This window comes from Musca autumnalis, unplaced genomic scaffold (genome assembly GCF_047663935.1).
Source record: "Musca autumnalis isolate F117 unplaced genomic scaffold, ASM4766393v1 scaffold_5, whole genome shotgun sequence".
In the NCBI taxonomy this organism is placed as follows: domain Eukaryota; kingdom Metazoa; phylum Arthropoda; class Insecta; order Diptera; family Muscidae; genus Musca; species Musca autumnalis.
Genome location: NW_027412088.1, coordinates 209,325,009 through 209,349,812, shown reverse-complemented (window position 1 = coordinate 209,349,812; position 24,804 = coordinate 209,325,009). Strand labels below are relative to the sequence as shown.

The following is a 24,804-nucleotide window of genomic DNA, read 5'->3' as shown; positions in this document are numbered from 1 at the left end:
TTATTTCTCAACCAAAGGGAGATAATATTGTTTTAATGATGATGTTTATAGCATGAAATAAAAAGAAAAGATTTCGAAAAACGTTATAAAACGTAGGTTTCTGTTTTATTGGGAAAAAGAGAAGAGACAAATAAAAGAGAGTAGAGAAGAGGATGCTCACCGTTTGCTTGTTGATTTGAAAGTAAAAGTAAGTGTGCAATTTCTAAAAGGTTAAAGCTTAGCCTAGGTTACTTCGTTAAGTTTTAACAATTCAAAATAGGGAAATGACGAAAGTAACCGCGTAGAATTAGGATACTTATTCAATAACAATAGTTCAGTGCTAAATATAATAATTCATATACTTAACGCTAGGGTGATAATTCAATGTACTTAAAACTATAACTACATAATTCACAATTCATTAAATTTCATTTTATGGTGAATGGCAAATTATTCAAATTTGTCCATGGCGCCGGCCTTGCACTTGTGCAACTGATGAGGCGACGCACATGACTTCAGCCAACGATTTGATTGCCTGGGATAACACCAACTGATCTGGCATAAGGACACTGCTTCTTGGCGCCTTTAGCTGCATGTTGCGTGATTGAGACTGGTGAGCTTGACGATTGTTACGTGGGCGCTGCTGGTGGTTGTTTTGTGGGCGATTGGGCTGTGGATTGTGGTGACGGTAATTTTGCTGGCGGCCGCTTGAGCGTGGATGATGTTGCGGTTGGGATTGTTGACGCTGTGTTTGTTCACGTTTCGGTTGCTGACGGTGGCGTTTTTGTTGCTGGCGTTTCGACCGATGGTGTTGTTGTTGACAATTTTGGCGCTGTCTTGGTCTATGTTGCTGCCTAGGTTGATGTCCTGAGCGGGTTTGCCTTCTGTGTCGGCTTGGGGAGTTGGGCGGTACGACTCGCTCGTGTATCGTTGCTCGTGACAGCTCTTGGGAGTCTTCATGGCGAACGATGGCAGTGGAAGAGGGCTCTGGGTGCAGCATTGAGTGGTGCTGGCTGCCACACTTCTTGCAAACAACTTTAGAGTGGCATCTTCGCACCTGATGGCTTCGGGCGAGGCAGTTCATACAATAATCATTGTCTCGGACTACCTTCCTTCGGTCTTCCACTCGCATCAGAACGAACTCTGGACAGAAGCGCAAGGCATGGCTTCTATCACATATGACACACTGGTACAGTTCCCGAGTGCTAGAGTTGCGACGAGACCTACAATGTAAAACATTGTTAGTAAAGTGTAATGGCATGGTGGAAATGGAAATGATAATGTGCATGTGTAGTAAACGAGTATAAGACGAGATAATTCATTGAGCGCATATATTACTCGTTCTTCAAAGTGACGTATGAGACGAGCTTGAGAAAAGTATTTTAGAGTAGCAAGTGAGAAGAGTTAGAGAATGAGACAACTTGAGTAGAGAATGACACGAGTTTGAGTAGAGATGAGAAGGGTGGTATATGAAATGAGCACTATAACGTTACGTATCTGAATCGAGAAGAGGTAAGTAGCAAAGTTTGACAATTGGTCTTTTAATTATACCAGAAGCTGTTTTAATTTCAGCCACTCTCACGTGACTATCACTACCAGAATGTGTTGTTACGATTCTACCTAACCGCCATTCGCTCGGTGGTAGTAAATCGTCCATTACGACAACTAGATCGTCAGGTTTTAAATTGGGAGTGGAGTTTTTCCATTTGTAGCGTTTATGTAGAGATTTTAAGTAATCCTCTTTCCATCTTCTTGCGAATTGCTGATGAATAGCTTTTAGTTTAATCCACCTATTTACAAGAGATAGATTTTCTGATATTGGTTCGGGTAGTGCCATAATTGGGGAACCTCTAAGAAAATGTCCTGGAGTTAAGGCGGTAATGTCAGAAGGATCTTCAGAGACAGCAGAAATGGGGCGAGAATTGAGAACACCTTCGATACGAGCTAAAACGGTCGCAAATTGTTCAAACGTAAATCTGTGTGCTCCTGCTATCCGTTTAAAATGGTGCTTAAAGCTTTTTACAGCTGATTCCCACAAGCCACCCATATGAGGTGCATGTGGTGGAATAAAACGCCATTCAAACCCGTGAGTAGAATATTTGCCAGCAATCTCACTGGGAACAGCTTTAATAAAATGCGAAAATTCTCTAAGCAACTTTCTGCTAGCACCAATGAAATTCTTCCCATTATCAGATACTATCCGAAAGGGTAGTCCTCGCCTCCCAACGAATCGAGCAAAGGACGCCTCGAAAGCCGCAGATGAGAGTTCAGTGCATGGCTCTAAGTGGATAGCTTTGGTTGCAAAACACACAAATAAGCAAACGTAACCTTTTAGAATGGGAGCATTTCTCAAAGTGGAACTCTTAATTTCAAAGGGGCCTGCAAAATCAATACCAGTTATATGAAAAGGGGGAGTCAAAGCGCATCTTTCTGGAGGTAATGGGGCCATAATCTGGGTACAAGGTCTCTTTTTGAAAATGATGCATGTTTTGCACTTATGAATGATGCTTTTCACTCTAGGTTTGAGACGAGATATATAAAATTCGTTTTGGACCATCCTGCACATTTGATTACACTCTGCATGAGCCAGACATAAGTGTAAATGTAATAAATACAACCGAGAGAAGCGAGAATTTCCAGAAACTATCATGGGATGTCGTTCATTATAGGGAAGATCTGCGTTGGCCAATCTACCATTAACACGCAAAATGTTGTTGTGATCTAAAAACGGATTAAGGGATTTTAAAGGGCTTTTGAGTGAAATATCTTTGCCGTCTTCCAAATCCTTACATTCTTGCTCATAAAATTTGCGCTGATAAAAATATATCAGTCCATATTTGGCCGAAAAAGTTTCAGAGTGTGAAAACTGCGGGGAAATAATTTTGGGGGAATTTCTACTCCTGCTTAAACAGTTGTTGTAGAACCGATATACATATGAGAATACTCTCAGAGCTCTATGATAAGTGGAAAATGGGTTCAATAAATCGGTATCTTCTTCAACGGCTACCATAGCTTGTACGTTTGCACGTTTTCCCATATCTGGGATAGCTATTGGATTTTTCTTGGGCCATTCAGAATGGGGGTTTGTTAGCCATTTGGGACCATTAAACCATAAAGGATTTGTCACTAAATCTTGAGGTCTACATCCTCTGGTGCCAAGATCGGCTGGATTGTCATGCGTGGGTACATGACGCCACACACCATTTGGAACTAATTCCAGAATCTGAGCCGTGCGATTGGCAACAAAAGTTTCCCATGACCAAGGAGGTTTTGACATCCAACCTAAAACAATTGTTGAGTCTGTCCATAAAGTTATACTTGTGAAGTTAAAATCGAAAGTAGAAATCACATAATTAACCAACTTTGCGAGAAGAACTGCTCCACTGAGCTCAAGTCTTGGTAAACAGACAGGTTGAAGAGGAGCAACCTTGCTTTTTGCAACTAGCAAATTGGAGAACACTACAGATTTGTTATTCTGGCATCTAACATACACACATGCGCAATATGCGGCTTGAGACGCATCTGAAAATCCGTGGATTTCCACACAATCAGTCGGATAATACTGAATCCACCTAGGAATAGTAATCGATGATATATTTTGGAAATCGGAGACGAGATTGTTCCATTTCGATTGAGACTCTGGACTTAAATTATCGTCCCAATCAATACCTTCTAACCATAACTGTTGCATTAAAACTTTCGACCGAATAATAATTGGGGCAATCCACCCTGCAGGATCGAATAACTGTGCAACAGCCGATAGAACCATGCGTTTAGTCATAGAGGAGTTCGTCGAAAGTGAGCCAAGCGAATATGAGAACTGATCTGAGAATGCATTCCATTTCATACCTAATGTTTTGGTCGAACTTGATTCATGTAAGCGGAGGAAATCGCAATCATATAAATCTTCGGTGTCAATATTAGCCAAAATTTTTTGGTCATTAGCGGTAAGTTTTTTCAGAGGAAAACCAGCACTTTTAAGAACATTAATAAGATCGTTTTGCTTTTGAATAGCTTCTTCAATTGAGAAACTGCCAGAGAGAATATCGTCGACATAAGTTTCTTGCCGTAAAATTTTTGCCACATCAGGATATTGGTCTTCGGAATCTTTTGCCAATTGCAAAAGTGTACGGATCGCCAAAAACGGCGCACAATTCACACCAAACGTTACAGTCTTAAGTTGGTAATCTTTTATGTGGCCTTCGTCATCTTGACGGAATAAAATGCGCTGATAGGGTCTATCATGAGGATGTACGAGTATTTGTCTGTACATTTTTTGGATGTCTCCACTAAAGACATAAGGGTACTTTCTCCAATTTAAAATTACAGACGTTAAATCTGTTTGGAGAGTTGGGCCGGTATGGAGAACATCATTTAACGAATAACCGGACTTTGTTTTGCGAGATGCATTAAAAACAATTCGTACTTTCGTTGATTTGTGTTCGGGGCGAACAACAGCGTGATGAGGAAGATAATAGGAGTTGTATTTGTTATCAATACAGACTTCTCGAGACGAGCATTCTTCTACATGATCTAACGCGACATATTCGTTTAAAACCGAGCTGTATTCGGTACGTAAGTCAAGATCATGAGATAAAGTTTTTTCCATTCGAGCATATTGTGCCAATGCAATGAGACGAGACGAGCCGAGATAAATTGAGTCAGCAAATTCCTTCTTAAAAGGAAGCCGAACAATGTAACGCCCATCAGGTGAACGTGAAGTGGTTTTATTATAAAATTTTTCACAGAACTGGTCTGCTGTGGAGACTTTTGGTACATTTGGAACTTCTTCTAGTTCCCAAAACTTCCTTAGCAATTCGCTTATTGGAGGTTCATTTTTTTCAATTATTGTAGTGGAGAAGAGTTGAACACTTTCGGTTTTAATGGGTCCACTTAAAACCCAACCGAATATAGTTTTATAAGCGGAAGTATTGCCACAAATATTCTTTTTAATGCCTTCAAGATTTATAAATCTGTCGGCGTCATTACCAAGTATGAGGTCTATTTGTGAGGACTTATTAAAGTGTGGATCTGCCAAATCTAGTTCTTTGAGATCAGATGGGTGTGCAATTTCAAAGGAAAGAGCCGGCACTGGCTTTGTTACCTTGGGAAGGATAATAGCAGATATAGAGAATCGAACATCACACTTTTTAGAGACAATAGTCAACTCACACTCTTTATCAGAAACTTGTTGTTGACCTCCAACTCCAGAAATTTCAAAATGGCTTCGAATGGTGGGAATTTTGAGAAGATTTCTGATTTTTTCAGATAAAAATGTTCTTTGAGACCCAGAGTCAATTAACGCTCGCACAGTGAACAGTTCCCCAAGATGTTCAATTTGCACTAGAGCCGTTCTTAGGAGAATCATGTCATTATTGGCAGAGAAATTAGCTTGAACATTGGAGCCTTTTTTATTTGACGTTGATGGCTTTTCTTGAGGAGACGAGTAATTTTGTTTTGGGGAGAATTTAGAAGACGATTTATTGGGATTGTACTTATTTTCAGTACCATCTTCGTGAGAAGAAGAATCGTTGACGTGCAGAAGACTATGATGTGATTTGTGGCAAATAATGCAAGTATTGATACTTTTGCAGTTGATTTTGATGTGAGACGGGGAAAGACAATTCGAGCAAAGTTTATTTTTGAATACAAAACTTAAACGCTGATGGGAGGTAAGTTGTCGAAACTCTTGACATTCTCTTATTGCGTGATTCCCATTACAAAGTGGACATAACGTGATTGATCTATTCTGAGACGGCTGATTTTGGAATCTATTACAATTCTGAGAAGGGGCAGAGTTATTTTGTTTGGTGGTACGAATGCTAGAAATTCTCTCAACTACTTCAAATCGATTTACAAGGAACTCATCTAATTGAGCCCAAGTTGGCAACTCTCTGTGGGACTTCAGAGATTGCTCCCAATGAGATAGGGTTTCGTCTGGCAATTTTGTAGAAATAAGGTGAATCAATATGGGGTCCCAACTTTCAACATTAACATTGAGAGTTTTCAAAGTACTGAGGCAATCGGAAACGGTAGAATGTATTTTCTGAAGTGATTCGCTACTTTCATTTGTGGCAACTGGGATATTAAATAGGATTTTAAGCTGATTGTCGACCAAAACACGCCTATTTTCATACCTAGCCTTCAGAGCATCCCATGCCAATTTGAAATTATCGTCACACAACGGATATCTTTTGACTATCGCACCGGCAGGACCTCTGGTTTTATTCCTAAGATGATACAGTTTTTGAGCCTGAGACAATTCGGGATGATCCGCGTAGACCGCCGTGAACATATCACGGAAAGACGGCCATTCTTCGTACCCTCCTTTAAATACCTCAGTATCGCAAGGTGGCACTTTGATACAGACGCTTGACTTTGTAACGGGGGCTTGATTTATAGCTTGCGAAAAATGAGGAGGGACAATACTCTGCCTTGCTTTTACATTATTTGCACCTGATATCCTAAGTATATCTAAAATCTGTGATCTAGCAGTATAGTAGGCCTCGGTGGTTGCATTTAAATTTACCATAGCATTCTCTTTGAAATCTTTGATACCAGCCGCTTTTGGGGAAAGTATTAAATTCTCATAGGCATTTTGAACACGTTGCCATCGTTTTTCTAAATCCTCCAATTTAACCTCTAAAACGGTATCAGTTTGATCAGTAATGTCACTAGCCTCGAATTGAGTACAAAAATTGAGCAGAAGGTCACATTCAAACAAGAACTTACTTTGCTCTGGACATGTGTGTGCGGAACTGACTGAAGGGCGAGCGCCGTCTGAAATTTGGCTATTTGAGCCTTCGGATGTAGAAGCGTTTAAACTCATTTTGAATAGAGTGCTAAAATCAACAAATTAAGCTTTTTTCGAACAAAAGAAAAGGGGGAGTTGCTAATAGAAAGAGTAGTAGTTTTAAGGGGTGACTACGAAACCAAAGCAATAGTTTTAAAGGGTGACTATATAACCTTTAAGAATGAAAAGAGCGGGGACAATTATCCAAAGCAACTTTGTTGAAATTAGCTAACCTTCTAATAAGACGACTTTAAATACTCAAAAAATATTCTCCCAAATTAAAAATCCGAGCAACTTTGTATTTAATGGAAAAATTGTAAATCCGACCAAATAGCTAAATCGACCAAATTGTTATTTTTGTGAACTTGGAGCGAAATTTTGCACAATAAATGAATTCTAAGTTGCAGGAAAACCAATCTATTGAAGAAAAATGCGGAAAACTTGCTTCAAATATGCATATACACGACCAAATTAAAAATGAGTCAAAACCGAAAAATAACAAATTCGACCAATTTTTGCAATGTGCGACTTGCTTGGGTATCTCAGCTCAAAAATTAGAAAAAAACAATGGCGATTGCTATAGAAATTAGTGAATTATTAATACCAAAAAATTCGACCAAAAAATAGTCAAAGGCACAATTTCCAAAAATGTTCAAATAACTTTTTAAACTCTGACAATTCTGAACAACTTTACCAAAATTTAACAAAAAATATCAGAATGATGAAGGGATCATTCAGATTATCAACAGAAAATAATTATTTAAAAAAATGACCAAATTCGAGAAACTAGTTAAACGTCCAAATTGAGACAATCCGACGAATTGGCAACTCTTTTCGGGGTAACACAATCAGATTGTAATAAAATTTCCCGCCAACTAGAGCCTTATTAAAAAAAATTTGACCAAAAATAATCAAATGACCAAATATTCAAAATCGACCAAAATAAGTTCAGATAAAACTGGCAACTTTTCCCAAATATTATGAGTGAGTTTCTCAAATCTTAATAAATTTTCCCGAAAATTTTGGATTTGAAAATGTTTTGACTCAAAAAGTCAATAAAGTAAGCCGACCAAAAAAATAGTAGAACAAATTGGGATGATAAAGAACAGTGGCAACTCTATCGCACGTAGTACGATTTGTTGCTTTCCACTTATAATAAATGTTTGACGTGGAGCTGAATCAAAAATTCAATAAAAAAGTTCGACCAAAAATTTTTAATAAATTCGACCAAAAATGAGTGAACAGAACAACTGGCAACTCTAATGTTATAAGCTATGGGTTAAAGCTTGATAACAAATAGCTTGCTCAATTCGTGTAATCGGAATTGTAGAAAAAATTTTCGGATCAAAATCCCATAAAAAAGTTACAATATTTAAAAATTCGACCAAAATGTCGTAATTTTCGCAAGAATTTATCAAAAAAGGGTAGCAAATTCGCCAACGAATTTACTAACCACTTTTTCGCACAGACATAAATTTTTAAATGTTTGAAAATATTTGTTTTCACTTACCACAAAAAACGAGATGTTTTTTGTATTTTATGGCAACCCAGATAAGAATCAAAAATATTTATGTATATATGAATGTATGTACTATACTACACATGCGGGTTAGTTGAGTATTATTAGTTAAAATATATGCGTTGAAAAAATCATGAAATGTTTTAAAAATTTTAATTTTGGTTGTGTGGGTTATTTCCCCTTATTCAACGAGAAATTAGTTTTCTCTTATTTTTTGTGTTTCTCTATTCTAACTACAGCGCTGGATTGGCGCCTCTCAACGTAGTTAGAATATCCAGCTGTTGCTTTAGCTGTTTGTCGCTATTAATGTAGATATGTATGCTTGTGTGTATATATGATGGGTATATGCAGTGTGTTTGATGGGTAATGATGAATTTTGTTGTTGATATTTCTTGTTATCTCTCTTTCGTTTTATATTTTCTTTTTGTTATGTTGTATAGTGAGCGTCAAAAGACCGTATATGTTGTATTAGTACAGTGAGTTCGAAAAGAATGTATAAGGTGATTTAATGTGAAATGAGTGTAATTATTGGGTGCAAATAACGTTTTATTTTTAAATGGTAAATGGAAATTGTTAAAAAAATTTAGAATTTTATGTGTGTACGTGTGTGTATGTGTGTGTTGTTTCGCATATATTGTGTAAAATATGTGTATTTATTTATGTGCATCTATGTATCGTGTAAATAACTGTAAATATATTTATTATTTATTGCAGTTTTCGATTTCCCACTTTCTTCTTTATGTACTTTTGGAACGCCGTTCTTCTTCTTCTTTTGCACTTATTTAAAGTGTCGGGTTCGCTGACCTCTTTTGTACATAGGCACCGCTACTTTGCAGACAGACAATAATGGCACGATATATATTCTTTAACTATATTACGTCACTTTTATGCGGACGGACAGCTTTTTTACCACTCACACACAAACACTGTTACACAACTTCCACCAATTTGCAGCTTTAATTTTCAAAGTTTAACACTTTCTTTTTGCACTCACTGTAATATTTTTCTGATATATGGCTTGTTGTTGTTAGTTTAATATGTTATTTTTTTATGCTTAGCCAAACACAAGTCACTTGAACACGCAGGTATGTATGTATGTACATATATATTCTTGTAAAATATTGCAATTCTTTTCGTTAATTTGATTTTCGCTCGTTTGGGATGTATGTACATATATATGTATATTTTTTTTTCACTGATTTTTTTCACTATGTTTTGTGCTTGGCTATCACTTCACTTATGGGGAGAATAATAAAAAAGTTGTATCACTTACCGAACCGCAGGTATAAATGTATGTACGAGAAGTATGATGAAGTTACCTCATAGTTGTTGCTGTTTATAACAAAAGATCACTGCTTCTTTGTGAACGGTTACGGAGGACCATGAATAAAAATGACTGAGTGGAGAGGGGGATTCCAAACCAGGATAGGGAAAGACAACCAAGAGGAATCCAAAACCTTTAAGTGGACTGTATTATTGTAGTTGTTGTGACAATATTATTTCTCAACCAAAGGGAGATAATATTGTTTTAATGATGATGTTTATAGCATGAAATAAAAAGAAAAGATTTCGAAAAACGTTATAAAACGTAGGTTTCTGTTTTATTGGGAAAAAGAGAAGAGACAAATAAAAGAGAGTAGAGAAGAGGATGCTCACCGTTTGCTTGTTGATTTGAAAGTAAAAGTAAGTGTGCAATTTCTAAAAGGTTAAAGCTTAGCCTAGGTTACTTCGTTAAGTTTTAACAATTCAAAATAGGGAAATGACGAAAGTAACCGCGTAGAATTAGGATACTTATTCAATAACAATAGTTCAGTGCTAAATATAATAATTCATATACTTAACGCTAGGGTGATAATTCAATGTACTTAAAACTATAACTACATAATTCACAATTCATTAAATTTCATTTTATGGTGAATGGCAAATTATTCAAATTTGTCCACCATTTTTGAAATGGCCTAAAATGTTCAGCGGAAAATTTTTAAAGGTTATAACCGGACTCACATTTGATCCGTTGGTCTTCCAGTACGAAATGGTACAGGTGCTTTTGAATTACTAACTAAAATATGTTAAAAAATAATAAAGTTGACAATAAAGAAAATTGGACTAAGCCCTTTGTGGATTTTTATTTTATTGAAATGTAAAAAATTAGATTTGTCTATAAAAGGTCAATTTGAGTATTCTGAACTGTCTGAATAGGCCGATAACAGCTATAAACCACTACCACCTGTTGCTGATTTCTTGTTACTGCTGCCTTCTTCTGTTTGGATAGCAGATGAACTCTTGCTTTCTGGCCTATATTCTCTATTTGGGTTTGGGTTTCATTAGTGGTGGAAGTTTTCGGTTTTACCACAACTAAAGGTTGTTTCCGTTTTACAATACTACTCAAAGCAACTTTACTGGAATTTGATGTATTACTACTCCCCACCGGTTTCTTGAAAGTAATAGCAAATTCACTAGTTTTTTGGACTTTTGAAGGTGTGGGTTCATCGTCTTTTATTTCCTCTATTATTTCTTCAGCAACGATTTTCTTTTTGGTGGGATCTGTGGTTTTATTTTTAAAATTAATGGATCTAAAATGAGAATAGTAGAACGGAACGTAATTAATAGTTTATTTTCTTACAAGCTGAAAACTAACATACTTCACATATTCTGACGCTCCAGACGTTCTCTCTCGGTTTCCTTCCACAGTCTCCTGACGGCGATTTAAATGCTGTGTGCGGTTCACGCAATTCTTCCTCCTCTCGGCATTTTCTAGTGGCTCCGGCTTCAATTTCATAGTCAGTGTTTTTAGGGTCTGTCTTAAAGGATATCTCCTGCAGACAAGAAACGCTGGGACTCTCCAGCTTCTCCTCAACCAAAGAATTTAATGACCAGCATTAGAAACATAATCCGTAAATGGAAATTCACAAGAGTAAACTGTCCCCACTCACTAAAACAAAGCCATAATTCATACAAGTGGAATATGTTATTGAAATTGTTACTTACCATAAAGGTGGCATCCAAGACCGGAGCATCCTGCACGAATTTAATAACATTCACATCATAGAATCGAAGGAGGCTATTAAATATTGGTTTGATTTCGGTCCAAATCTGACTGTTGAAATCCAATCTTCTGGGGGATTACTTAATTTCACTTCAGTCTTAGTTTGGAAATAAATAAGTTTCTCTAAATTTTCTGCGTCCCTTCAATTTTTGGCACAAAAACGTTGAACACACCTCAATGAAAGGCGGTCCAAAATGTGTCGCGGCGTCTACTATTATCTTCTTCTTCCTGTTGTCAAAACACAATTATGGCGTCAAGATTTAGCGTTTGCGAAGGAGTTTGACGCGATGGTACAATAAAGCTTCGTTCCCGTACTTTTTAATAGTAAAACTCGTAAAAGAGAGAAATGTAAAAAATGCTTTCTCACACTAAATTGTTTTGAAATAGTTCGGGAACAGAAATATGAGAAATACGTAAAAAACTGGAACAAATGTCAAAGTCGGCGTATCAGCCAATCAGACGCCGGCAACCATGTTACTATTTTTTAGAGGTAATTTACACGAGGAAACAATGTTTCCTCTAAAACGTGTGTTCCGTTTTGATTCGCATTCGTAATTGCATTTTCAGGGTTGCGCTGTTTAACAAGCGTACCTTTTGAACGGTAGACGTACGTTTTTACATAAAGTTACCAAAAATGATTGTCTACCTATTGTACATGAATATTCAAAAAACAATTCTTTGGAAAACTACAAAAACAGGTAAAAAGAAAGGGTTAATAATATAAATAACCATTCATGAACAATTCCGTAAAAAGTATGACACATGAGGGTAAAAAATACCTGTATTACCTGTCGTAAATTGTTAAAAAATGGGTATCAATTCATGAAGTAGTGAAATACCTTACTATAACAATTACAAGAAACATTTTTTTACAACACAAAATAAATAAATTATTATGAAATTATTATTTATTTCTTGCACATATCCATCCAAAAGTGCCTTTTGTACGTTTTTGTACAATCATATATACATTTGTTCCCAACACTGACCAATTTTGCGAATGAGAATCAAAACGGAACACACGTTTTAGAGGAAACAAGGAAACATTGTTTCCTCGTGTAAATTACCTCTTACACGCTCAAATTTGTCGAGTAAAAAGTTTTTAAAGAGAGCGCTATTCAGCGCCATTTTTGTTTAAAGGAAAGTGAACATTTTGCAAGTTTTTTGTGTACGGGAACGGTTTTTCGGGTAAAATGTGTAAAAGTTGTAAAAACTTTTTAGTTCTGGAACAAAGCTTAAAGTGGTAGAAGGTGTTACATCAAATCATGCAAAACGACAAATTTGTTCACAATAATACATTAGTGTCAATTGCTTGTTTACATTTTGTATGTGATTTTATTCACAGTAATGCATTTTGACAACTGGTATGAAGATCAGCTGTTTTTTGCCGTTATACCTGTTTTATTGTGCCATGATGGGTTATTGTGAATAAAATCACATACAAAATGTAAACAAGCAATTCACAGTAGGTGTGTTCGTTTACTCAATAATTTGTACAAATTTGTACAAATGCAGTAACTTCTTGCAATCGACCAAGCTCTTTTGCATTGTACTGTAGAGTAAACGAACAACATCCAGTAACAATTTGTACAAATTTTGAGTAAACGAACACACATAGTAATGCATTATTGTGAGCAAATTTGACGTTTGCCATGATTTGATGTAAAGTGGGGTTCAGACGATCAGTTTTGACTGACAGCTTTTGGTCAAATATCGATTGCTTCAGTTTTGTTGTGCTGTTCGTAGCGGCGGCCAAACAGTCATTCAAGTTGGATGACAAACCAACAGTCAAGTTGAAAAATTACTGTGTTCACATAGCTATAAAATCATAAAAATAACAACTTTTATTAATAAATATGGATGACAAAAAGATTGGATGTGCATTTTTGATCATTTCGCTTTTAGAGGAAGAAAATAAAGTAACAAGAAAAAGGAAATGGGATAGCCTCACGAAAACAATATTCACATGTGAATATTTTAAAAGAAATACGAGATTCTGAGCCAAACGCTGTCCACTCCACCTCCAGAAGATTTAGATTGCTTTATTTTTATACCCTCCACCATAGGATGGGGGTATATTAAGTTTGTCACTACGTTTGTAACTACTCGAAATAATCATTGTAGACCCCACAAAGTATATATATTATTGATCAGCGTGCAATTCTACATCGATATAGCCATGTCCGTCCGTCTGTCCGTCTGTCCGTCTGTGGAAATCACTCTAGCGTCCGAACGGATTGACGTAGGTTGATGAAATTTTGGGAAAATATGTTATATTTACGTAGGACTTTTGGTATTGAAAGCGGGCTATGTAGGTCCACGCTTTCGTATAGCCCCCATACAAAATGACGCGTGACGCGTCGTCGTTTTAAGGAATTTTTAAGGTATTTGGCCCATTTTACCACCGAATTGGTTGTAATTTGGTACTTTGTGTCTCCAGAGGCCAAAAAATATTCCTACCAAAGTTGGGTTATATAGGTCCACGTTTTGGTATAGCCCCCATATAAGGCCCCATATAAAGTACGCGTCATTTTAATATATTTTGAATGTATTAGACTCATTTGACAACAGAATTGGTTGTAATTTGGTATTTTGTGTCTCCAGAGGCCAGAAAACATTCCTACCAAAGTTGAGTTATATAGGTCCACGTTTTGTTATAGCCCCCATATAAGACCCCTTATAAAGTACGCGTCATTTTAATAGATTTTGAATGTATTAGACCCATTTGACCAAAGAATCGGTTGTAACTTTGTATTTTGTGTTTCCAGAGGCTAAGAAACATTTCTACCATAAAATGTTTATATAGGTCCACGTGTTGATATAGCCCCCATAATACAATATCTCCCGATTTTCGATATTTTGAACGTTTTAGCCTCATTATCACACCGATATGGCTGAAATTTGGTATTTAGTCTTCTTTAGCCGTATTAAACTTTCCCCCAGAAATTTGTAGGTATAGGTCCACGCCATCATATAGCCCCCATAGAACGGTACCTTCCGAATTTCGGTATTTTGAAGGTTGTGGCCACATTAATCCACCGAAATGGCTGAAATTTGTGGTGGAGGGTATAAAAAGTTCGGCCCGACCGAACTTAACGCTTTTCTTACTTGTTTTCAATTCCCTTCTGTACGATGAGCGGATTACGTTTATTTTCTTCTTGACGTCGTCAATAGAACAATCCTTGTATTTCTTCATAACATTTAGTAGTTCTCCATATGCTTTTGTTTTAATGTCGCGCATCATATATTCTGGACTGGTTATGTCCCAGAGGGACATCTTTGCATTTCGTAGCAACATAAAAATTCCTTTAAAAATTCATTTTCGTTGTCCATGTTTGTCGTTTTGTTTGCAATTTTTTGCTTGGCCGATATTAAAATGAAGGAAAAAATTTTTGTCTGCTATTTTTATCTCTTATTTGCAATAATAATCAATCAAATTAATAAAAACACACGACTTTTTTAACTTTTATTTGATATTTACTCTGCTAATTTATTCCTTGACTGACGTTGTTTCGTTCACACGGTCAAACAAACAAACAAACAACCAACAGCTGACTGTCCAACATCCACAAAAAATTTTGTGCTTGCCTGATGACTGACAAAAATAACGACCACACTGGCAAGCAACCGATTATTTGAGCAAAGCTGTCAGTCAAAACTGATCGTCTGAACCCCACTTAACACCTTCTTATTCCACCATGGCTGGGAGACAGCCGACAAATGCATTGCTATGTTTACATTTACGAAATCCACTCGATTTCATCTGTCACTTTGCATATATATTTTGTATGGGAGAAGTGACAACTCATATGTAAAAAACATACCGTGTAAAGTACCCATAACCATTACCTATGGCACAATAATAAACTTACAACGGGAAATACAGCTGATTATCAAAATGCATTATTTTGAATAAAATCACATACAGAATGTAAACAAGCAATGCACAGTAATGCGTTATGGTGAACAATTTTAACGTTTGGCATGATTTGATGTAACACCTTCTTATTCTACCATGGTAGGATATTCTGGCCACAATATGCTCATTTTATGCAGATATGTAAAAATATGTGAAAATATGCACGATATGCAAAATATGCAGACATTTCTGGGCCTTATTCGTTTTATTTTGTAATAAAACGAGTTTCTGTCTAATCAGATTTTCTCTACGACCATCCTAACCATATATGCACTTGCATAGGATTCCGCTGTCTACATATTACAAATAGAGAACTAGAATCCAGCCATGCCTTGGGTATATATAAAAAAATAATTATTTTAGTTCTAAATTATCGGTATTTTCGACCACTTTTTACTGTTATGTGCTGTCAAATGTGTTGTTATTGTAGAGTGTCCAATCCAGTGGCAACTCTGTTTTCAAAACACGTTGTTCGTCGTTGTCATATGGAAAGATATAATTGAAAATACAATTGGTTGAATTAAAAATGTTTACAAACACTTATTTGTAAAATATATAAAAGGAAGCAATGACTGAATTTAACGAAAAAACCAAAAACTCCAATACTTTTCGGGTAAGTAAATGTTGTAGTAATATGGAGTTGATAATCCGAATTTCTTCTACTCTAGTTTAAAAGTTTTGCCGAACGAGTGAATGAAATTGACTTGAGACGGTTGGCTTTGTACCACATTGGTCACGAAAATGAGGAGCTTGGCGAAGAAAATGAAACATACTTTCATCAAACTTTACGGAAATGGATGGTCCTAAATTTGACAACAGAGTTCTCTCAGTTCTCACGTAAGGTCTTGAAAGTCGTAACACTGCCTCAGTTACTGCATCAAAAGGATTTTGTAATTGATACATTATTGGACAAGTTATCATGTGCTACAAATTTGTCCCTACAACCTCTTCTGGAGCTTCTCTATGTATTAGCAAGAGACTTGCGAGAGGAATTCTATCCATATTTCCAGAGAGTGCTGGATAGACTGATATGTCTGTTGAATACCCAAGATGCCGAGCAATTAGAATGGACCTTAGTATGTCTAGCTTATCTATTCAAAGCCCTTAAGCCACATTTAAAGCGAAACATTGGTGTCGTATTCCATAGTATATTGCCGTTGCTAGATGAAAGGCGCTACGAAGAACATGTTACAAATTTCGCCGTAGAATGCTTCTCCTTCATTGCGCGTGATGTCAAGGATTATGGCAAATTTTTGGAGTTTGTCTTATCTACAGTTTCTCGGGAGCAAGTCGAAAGCATTCAGGGTTGTGGTCGTTTGCTTTTTGAAATAATGCGTGGCGTAAAGGGCCAGTTTCATTCTATTGCCGGAGATTTTCTTCAGTTTATTTTCGAGGCTTTGGCAGAGAAAAAGGATATCAAAGATCAAAAGTTGAATCTACTGCATGACATTGTTGAACATGCTGTGTTGCAGTTGATGAAATTTATTCTACCCTCCCAAATGTCTGTATTCTGGACAAAATTGTGTGCGGCAGCAGACACACAACCGAATGTTGCTAATTTGGAATTTCTTATGAAAATTGCTTTGCAAGTGGTTGAGTACAAGGAAGGCCGTTTCTTGTCTGAAATGGATGTTATAGTTGCAACAATTTTGAAAATTGTAGACAGAGCAATGCAGGAAAAACGCTCAGAAGACACCTTGAAGACAGTTAGTAGCATCATATGTTCAATATTACTGTCGGGTTCTTCATTGGTTACTCAGTTGGATACAAGTCGCCTACTTAAAAAAGCATTAGCAATCAAACACCGACAAGTTTATGATGAATTCGTCCTTTCAATGGCGCTACATGTTCAATTCGACATATTTATTTTACCCTCTCTGGTACAGTACTTCGAAAACAATTTTGATCAGCAAGCTATTGAACTCATGACAAGGGTAGTGCTTAAAAAACAACCTCTAACTTTTAACGGCAGTGATTTGGAGAATTGGAAATCAATGGATATAAAAGTTAATTCACTGCAAACCATTAACCGCATCGAAAGCAGATTACAAAATATTGACGTGAATAGTGAAGAGTCTGAACAAGATTTACTATTGCTGATATTGGCACCACACATGAAGGGATTGAAGACTGAAAATATACAAGAATCTTTAGAAACTCTTTTGAAAATAACAGTGGAGGAGTTGCAGAGTAAGAAAAGCGATGATATCAGAAGGCCTCTAAATATATTAACTCTTCTTATCGAAATTGTATGCCAGTTGAACTTATTCCCACCGAAAGATATTTTGGAGCCATTGATACACATATTAATGGAAAATCTGCAGTTCAAGAATGTTTTGGGTTGTTTGAATCAACTAATCTGTAAAAATGCGAAACCATTTAAAAGAGAAACCAAACTCAAACCACAGTTGTCATATATTTTACAACACCACGACCACGACTATCGCCTATTGGCTGCTCACTCGTTGAGTATTTTGTTTAAAGGGCAGGAAATGAAGTCTCCTTACCACATATTTTTCCAGACCGAATTAATAGAGCCCAATATTCATAACTACAGGGAGCAGCTTTTGCTAATACAGAAATTAGAGACCCAAACAGAACTGTTTAAATCTTTTGCAGAAGCCACTTACAAAGAAGATTGCATACGCTTTTTGTTGGGCATGTTGTATCACAATTTCAAATTTGTTTGGGAACCAACTTTGAAACTTTTGGAAGATTATGCCAAAGAAGTGGAACCTACAGCATTCTGGTCCATATATCAAGATAAAATGCAATCGACTTTGGATAGCATCGACTATTCGAAGGAACATTTTAATCAGGAGAATGAGGTCGTCGAGGAAGTTTGGACTTCTAGCACGATGAACGCAATACTACCCCTAAAACGAGAACGGAAATTGACTCAACAGCAGCTATTGAATTATCGCATTCTATTGTGGCAACATTTGCCACAATTTGGTAAACTGTTTGAAATCAAAAACAGAGATTTAGTTGCAATCTTCTTGAAATTTGTCGAAGAAGAGTACAAGCAGCATTTAGAGAAAAAGGAGAACTGCTGGGATCTGAATGCAATTGCAAACAAAAAATACGATGTCGACCTGGACGATGATGATGATGCTGAAGACGGAAAGAAGTCCAAATATAAGAGAGTGGCCAAGATTGGAGCCCAAGACAATGTTCGCATCAAGTTTATTTTACAGACCTTACAGTGCAAATTGTCTGTTCTGGCTGTCCAACAGAATCCTCGTGCCTTATTTAAAGAAGCAGAGCTGTGGCTGTTGTACATGGAGTTATTGAAAGGTTCCAACAATCAATTGCAAAAATGCGCGCTTGATTGCGTTATGACATACAAATCAAAATCGCTAATGCCGTACAAAGATCTCCTCTACAATATTCTGGATGAAAAGAAATTCAAAGATGAACTGCTTAACTTCAAAGTGGACAGTGTTTCGGAGGAACATCGTGAACAGTTCATGCACATACTGTTGAGATTGCTTTACGGCAAAATGATTACGAAAGGATCTCAAAAGGGACTCAGTCCCCAACAAAGGAAGTCGATAATTCTTCGATTTTTGGGACAGTGCAGTCTTGCTGAAATTCAATGGTTTTTGCAGATGGCCTTCGGTTTATATACCCAGTATACAGACGAATCCCTAGCAATTGAAAGTATACCTGGCGTTGTTAAGGATAATTTTAAAATTTCGGCTGTTTGGTCACCAAAGAAACTCCAAAGTGTTGTTAATTTATTGGAGCTAATTCGAAAAGAGTTTGGCGGCATAATGCAGGAGAAGTTTCATCTGTACATGTTGAAACTTCTAGTTTTCATCGGAGCAGTTTGCAGCGAAGTTTTAAATTTAAACACATCTTTGTTGCATCCAAAAATGCCAATAGTTTTCAGAAATTTAAAACAAAATGCTTTGGAAAGTCTGGTGAATTTCTTTGAGCACATCGAGGATTTTGAATGGAACCAAACTTTAGTTTCATGTCTAACAAAGGTATTTGTTTATCCTTCCTTGGAAAAGCTGCCTTTGGAATGCATACATGCACCCACTCCCTTATTGAAGTTATTGCTGCTGTGGGGCGAAAAGCCGAAACACTTCCGATTCCTAAGTCAGACTATCGATGGATCCGAGAAGAACATATTTCATTACATTATTCTGCTACTGTTGAACGATAAATCAAAGGCCTTGGTGCGCAAATCCATACTGAGTCTCATTGAACGACTATTGGTGGCTTCTGAAAATGAATTGGAATTCTCAGAAGATGGTTTAGCCTTGATAAAGCCATACATTCCAGAACTTCTGCAAAGGCTAAAGATGAACTTTTCCACGAGGGGTTCAAAGCAATCCTTGGACAAACGAGATTTGAACATACTGTCAATGTTAACCAGACATGTTGAGGAACCTGAAATTTGCGATAATTTACTGGAATTACTGCTGCCTATACTAATAGCCAAAACGCAGACACAGTCCAGTGCGGAAGTTGTAATCCAAGTCATAACTACACTGTCAAATCTTATTAAACGCCTAGAGTATCCGGAACTGTATGTGAGAAAAATAGCTCCACTATTTGAGCAAGTATCCGAAGTGTCAGCTCGCAAGCAGTTGTGCGATTTGATAGCTGATATTGCCAAAATAAAACATAAAATAAATCCAAATTCGGCCATTACCAAGAATTTGAAATTTACCGCTCGAATTATGATTCTCCTCAACGCCTGGGATAAACGATGGGTAGAACAACCAGACTACGAAAAGCGGTTGGATGCACTCAAGGAACTTAAGAAGCAAATAGAATCTCCTGAGGGCCTAGATATGGATTTGGGAGTTTTGGTGATATTCAATTGTATGTACTTCTTAAGGCACGACAAAGATATGGGATTGCGTGACAATGCTAGTGAACATCTGAGACTTTTGCTGCCCCACCTAACGAAGAAATATGCCAACGATAAGCAGCAAATTAGGTACTTAGTTGGAGATATATTCATGAACCTGATTAGGCGCATTATCAAAGACTCCCATGAAAACGTCCGTAACGAGGGTATTCGACTATTGGGAGAGATGGTCAGAGAATGCCCCGATTCGCATGATATACTTAGAGATTTGAATGCCCTAGGTGATAAACAAGATCCCGAGGTGGATTTCTTCGAGAATATGACCCACTTGCAATCACATCGTCATGGAAGAGCTTTGCTCAAGTTCAATGCTATGGCATCAACCCTATCCAGTCCACCTTGTGTAAGAACTCTTACACAAATCATACTACCATTAGCCTCGCGCTACCTGTTGCAAGAACAGCATGCAAGTAAACACACCCTCGTTGATGCGGCAATTGAAACAGTCGGAGTGGTGTGCCAATTGCTGCCGTGGCAGCATTATTACACAATTTTGCGTTATTATTTGATGAAGATGCGTTCATCACATGACTACCAAAAGCAGTGCGTACGCATTGTTGTCAGGATATTGGATGCGTTTCATTTCGATCTAACTCTGTCACAAAGTGACACCGAGACCATTGAGAAGTTAAAGGCCGGAATTAAGAATGCTGCAGACGTTGAATTTGAGACTGTGACAGATAAAACAGAAAATCCGGTGGGAAAACCCGATGGAGATGAAACTGAACCAGCTGATGACGATGATGAAGGTGTTGAAATACCCAAAACAACTGAAGAGGACCATTTAGAAGAAGAACTGGAAAACGACACAAAACTAACCGAAGACGAACCGGTCGCTAGTGATTCAAAGAGCGAATCTTGTATGAAACGTCCACTGGTTTTGTCATGTTCTGCTTCAAAAAAAGTTCTCACAACCATTACAACCATATTGATACCAACACTAAATCGTTCCATTACTGAACAATCTTCTTATGACACCAAACACAAAGTGAATCGAAAGAAGTTGAGCATTGAACGGGAAGAAGAAGAAATTCTTAGAGTTCCAATTGCCTTGGCGTTGGTTAAGCTAATGCAGAAGCTTCCCAAAGAATTGATGGACTCTAGTCTACCAGGTTAGTTAGCGATGCACATAATCACTTCCAATCATGGTTCTAATGCTTCCTTTTATTTCAGGTGTATTTATGAAAGTATGCACTTTCTTAAGATCTCCCCTGAAGTCTGTGAGAATGCTTACTCGTGATATACTAAAGAAGATTATGCTGTGCCTTGGATCTGCATACCTTTCAATGCTTGTTAACCATTTGCAGAATCTGCTTACAAGAGGCTTTCAAGTTCATGTTCTGTCGGTTACAATACATGGAGTTCTTGATGCCTTACGTGAGATCGTTCAACCAGGCGATATTGAGTCCTGCCTCCACAATCTGTTGGAAGTTGCCCTTAACGATATATTTGGTGATATTAGTGCGGAGAAAGAAGTAGATAAGTTAACTTCCCACACTCCCGAAGCTAAGCCGAGCGCTAAAAGTTATCTCGTACTGCACATAATCGCAAGAAATATTCAGGAAAACTGCTTACTTGACTTACTTATGCCGTTTAAGGATCACTTGGCACGATCCAAGTCTCGAAAACTTACATTAAAAATCCAAGAATGTTTCGCTAAGATTGTAAATGGCTTGGTGGAAAATCAGCATATATCACGTGAAAGCTTATTGATATTTATATATGGTACAATTTCCGAAAGTATTACTGATCTTTTGCCCGGCACCCAGAGACGCGTATTGACGGAGCATGAAAAGGAGAAAATGAGACGTGCTCGGCCAGATTGCTTTATTATACAGCCACCTCCGCAAAGGTCTGGAGCCCTAAACAAAAAGATCAAAACAAATGCCCAGGCCAATGCTCATATTCTTATTGAGTTCGGTTTGGAGATGCTGCATATCGTTTTAAAACGCAAAAAACTTCAAAATGTAGATTATCAGCCTTTTCTCAATCCCATTCTTCCACTTCTCAGAGATTCGCTGAAGAGTACCCATATACGAGTGACTACGTTTGCGCTCAAATGTTTTGCCACTCTGTGGGTGGAGGAATACGAACTAAAAGCCATGGAAGAACCTGAGTACATACGATCTGTGGTAGAAAGAATGTTCGAGATACTAAAGAATTTCTCAACGTTCGGTGCTACAAAACAAGAAGATAACTTCCAATTGATGAAATCTGCCTTTAAAGCCATTGTAGCACTGCTAAGGAAAGTTACCTATTATGACCTTACCGAGGAACAAATAGACGAATTAATTTTGTACATAGAACAAGATATGCACGACGGCGAAAACCAGACAATGACATTCAATCTGTTAAAGGCCATGTTGAATCGTAAGGTGGAGTGTAAAGCTATCCACGATATCATGAAGAAAATTGGGGAGATGTGTGTTGTTTCGCCCTCAGATTATGTTCGTGATGAGGCCAGGAATCTGCTTACCACATATGTCATGGAATATCCTCTAAATAAGAAGGTTGATCACATCGTGAAATTCTTTTCGGTACAGCTGTGTTACTCTCTATCCGCTGGTCGGTTATCCGCCATAGAATTTATTTGCACAATAATTAAGAAATTCCCTCTGGTTATATTGACAAAGAAAGCGGAATTTTTGTATCTTTCACTCGGCACTAGACTTGTAAACGACGAGGATCCAGAGTGCCGGAAAGCCGTGGCTAATTGTATTGAAATTTTGATAGGCAGATTAGAGAAAGCAAGTCGACAACATTTATTCGACTTAACATTGCTGTTCTTCAGCGTAGACAACAAACCGTCTGTTCGTGAAATGGGCGCAGCATTGTGCTCAAGATTTTTGAATTCGGAAAAGCAATCGTTTGCTCCTCGTCTCAAAGTGTTGCTACCCACATTGGTTGCAAGGTTAAATCAGGACAAATCGTCCAATGTTGGGCGTTTTGTAAGGGCTCCAAATACGGAATCGTTGCCCGAAACTGATGTCAGCGGTATTCCCAAAAAGAAGAAATTCAAAGTATGTTTTAATTTTTTAAACATTTTAATTCCAACTGGGTTCACAAGTTTTTTGTCTCCTTTTTTTATAGTCAAAAAAATCGAAAGGGTTTAATGAGAACAAAGTGCTTGAGAATGAAGTCAATGAAGTATTACATGACGAAGGATTCCAGGAAGAAGAAGAGGAATTGGAAAGAAAACAACGATCATTAGATCATGAAATCATTCAGGTGCAATATTGTCTGCTGAAAATATTCGAATATTGTTCTGCTGATCTACTTAAGATAACTGAGCTTACGAACACAGTAGATGAGTTGGCGTACGAGTCGCAGCGATTATTAGCGCATGATCATAACTGGGTTCGATGTAATGCCGCCAAAATAATTGGTCATATACTAAGTGGATACGATTTCGAATATATCGGCCGCAAACTATCACAAATCGATGTTGAGGATGGTTCAAATATCTCCAATAAATTAGATTTTATTTATCTAAATCCCGAATACGATATAAAATCACTGATTCTAGACTTGTGCGCACAAATGATACCCGCCGAAACATCACAGTTAATGATCGATGAAATTGTTAAAATTTTCCTTTACGTTGCGACCATGCTTAAAGACGTTCCTTTCAGTGTAAAGACACAAACGGAAAATGAGGACGACAACCAAGAGGATCACAAGGAGTCAGTAACAAAAATTAACCTTAATTGGCTATTAAGGCAAATTAGATTTCTGATAAATAAGGAAGTTGTCAAAGCACCACACAGTACTACTATGGTGAGTATTAAAATCGTACCACGTCTTTGGAATAATCTTAATACATTTTTTTTATTTTAGCGAACGTCATTATTTACACTTTTAGAAGGCTTTATTACACTTTTAAGTACCGAACAATTAGAGCGATTGGGACCAGGCATTGTCTCAGCCTTGGTACGTGAAATGTCTGAAGAAGACCAAAATGTTGATGCAGATTTAAGACAAATAGCTCTGCGTGTTGGAAGTCGCCTAAGAAAACGTTTGGGTTCTGATGTTTATGACAAATTGCGAGCCAGTGCTCAGATGAAATTAATGATTCGGCGAGCCGATCGCAAGAAGTTGCTAGCTCAAGAGAAAATACACGATCCCATAAGAGCAGCTAAGCGTAAAGTAGCTATACAAGAGCGCAAGAAATCTGCCAAGAAACTAAAAGCCAGTGTAATGAGGGGCAAGGCAGCCGATGTTAAACAGAAATTGAAGAAACGAAAACGTAAAGCAGATGATAGTTTGTTTTAATGCTTAGGATAAAAATAGAATATGTAATTTTATATAGTTTTTATATAATATGGTTTGCAGTACATTTTAAAAAATGTATTTTATTAAAAACATTTTAGAAATAAAATATTTTTCTTGAGTTTGATTTGTATTGAATTTATTTTTGGCAAAAAATTGATCGGGACAATTACATCAAAGTTATGAATGAAAATTTTTACATTTTGTGAATTTGTGTTGAAAAATTGCATTATACAGGCATGTCACAGATTCCGATATTTCATTTCGGAATTTCAATTCCGTAATTTCATTTCGATCGTTTTTGTTTTAGCTTCTTCAGATTCCGATCGATTTGGTAAATTTCGAAAATCGTATTATTTAGTATAAATATGGCAACATTAGAGGAATCAAA

General features: G+C 37.1%; 3 protein-coding genes across 3 annotated transcripts; 1 reads left to right on the top strand and 2 right to left on the bottom strand.

The window, feature by feature from the left end:
* Positions 1 to 71: 71 nt before the first annotated feature.
* On the bottom strand, positions 72 to 9,580 carry LOC141405068 (uncharacterized). The gene is made up of 2 exons (XM_073989056.1): positions 9,565 to 9,580; positions 72 to 1,202 (listed from the first exon to the last, which is right to left on the bottom strand). The coding sequence occupies exon 2, from the start codon at positions 1,109 to 1,111 to the stop codon at positions 434 to 436; it is 678 nt and encodes a 225-aa protein (XP_073845157.1). The 5' UTR covers positions 1,112 to 1,202; positions 9,565 to 9,580; the 3' UTR covers positions 72 to 433.
* Positions 9,581 to 9,858: 278 nt separating this feature from the next.
* On the bottom strand, positions 9,859 to 11,762 carry LOC141405071 (uncharacterized). The gene is made up of 3 exons (XM_073989059.1): positions 11,280 to 11,762; positions 10,934 to 11,223; positions 9,859 to 10,864 (listed from the first exon to the last, which is right to left on the bottom strand). Exons 2-3 carry the CDS (start codon positions 11,068 to 11,070, stop codon positions 10,450 to 10,452), a joined length of 552 nt encoding a protein of 183 aa, XP_073845160.1. The 5' UTR covers positions 11,071 to 11,223; positions 11,280 to 11,762; the 3' UTR covers positions 9,859 to 10,449.
* Positions 11,763 to 15,686: 3,924 nt separating this feature from the next.
* On the top strand, positions 15,687 to 24,540 carry LOC141404715 (small subunit processome component 20 homolog). Its single transcript, XM_073988366.1, has 5 exons — positions 15,687 to 15,869; positions 15,925 to 21,256; positions 21,318 to 23,164; positions 23,235 to 23,921; positions 23,982 to 24,540. Exons 1-5 carry the CDS (start codon positions 15,825 to 15,827, stop codon positions 24,414 to 24,416), a joined length of 8,346 nt encoding a protein of 2,781 aa, XP_073844467.1. The 5' UTR covers positions 15,687 to 15,824; the 3' UTR covers positions 24,417 to 24,540.
* Positions 24,541 to 24,804: the final 264 nt, after the last annotated feature.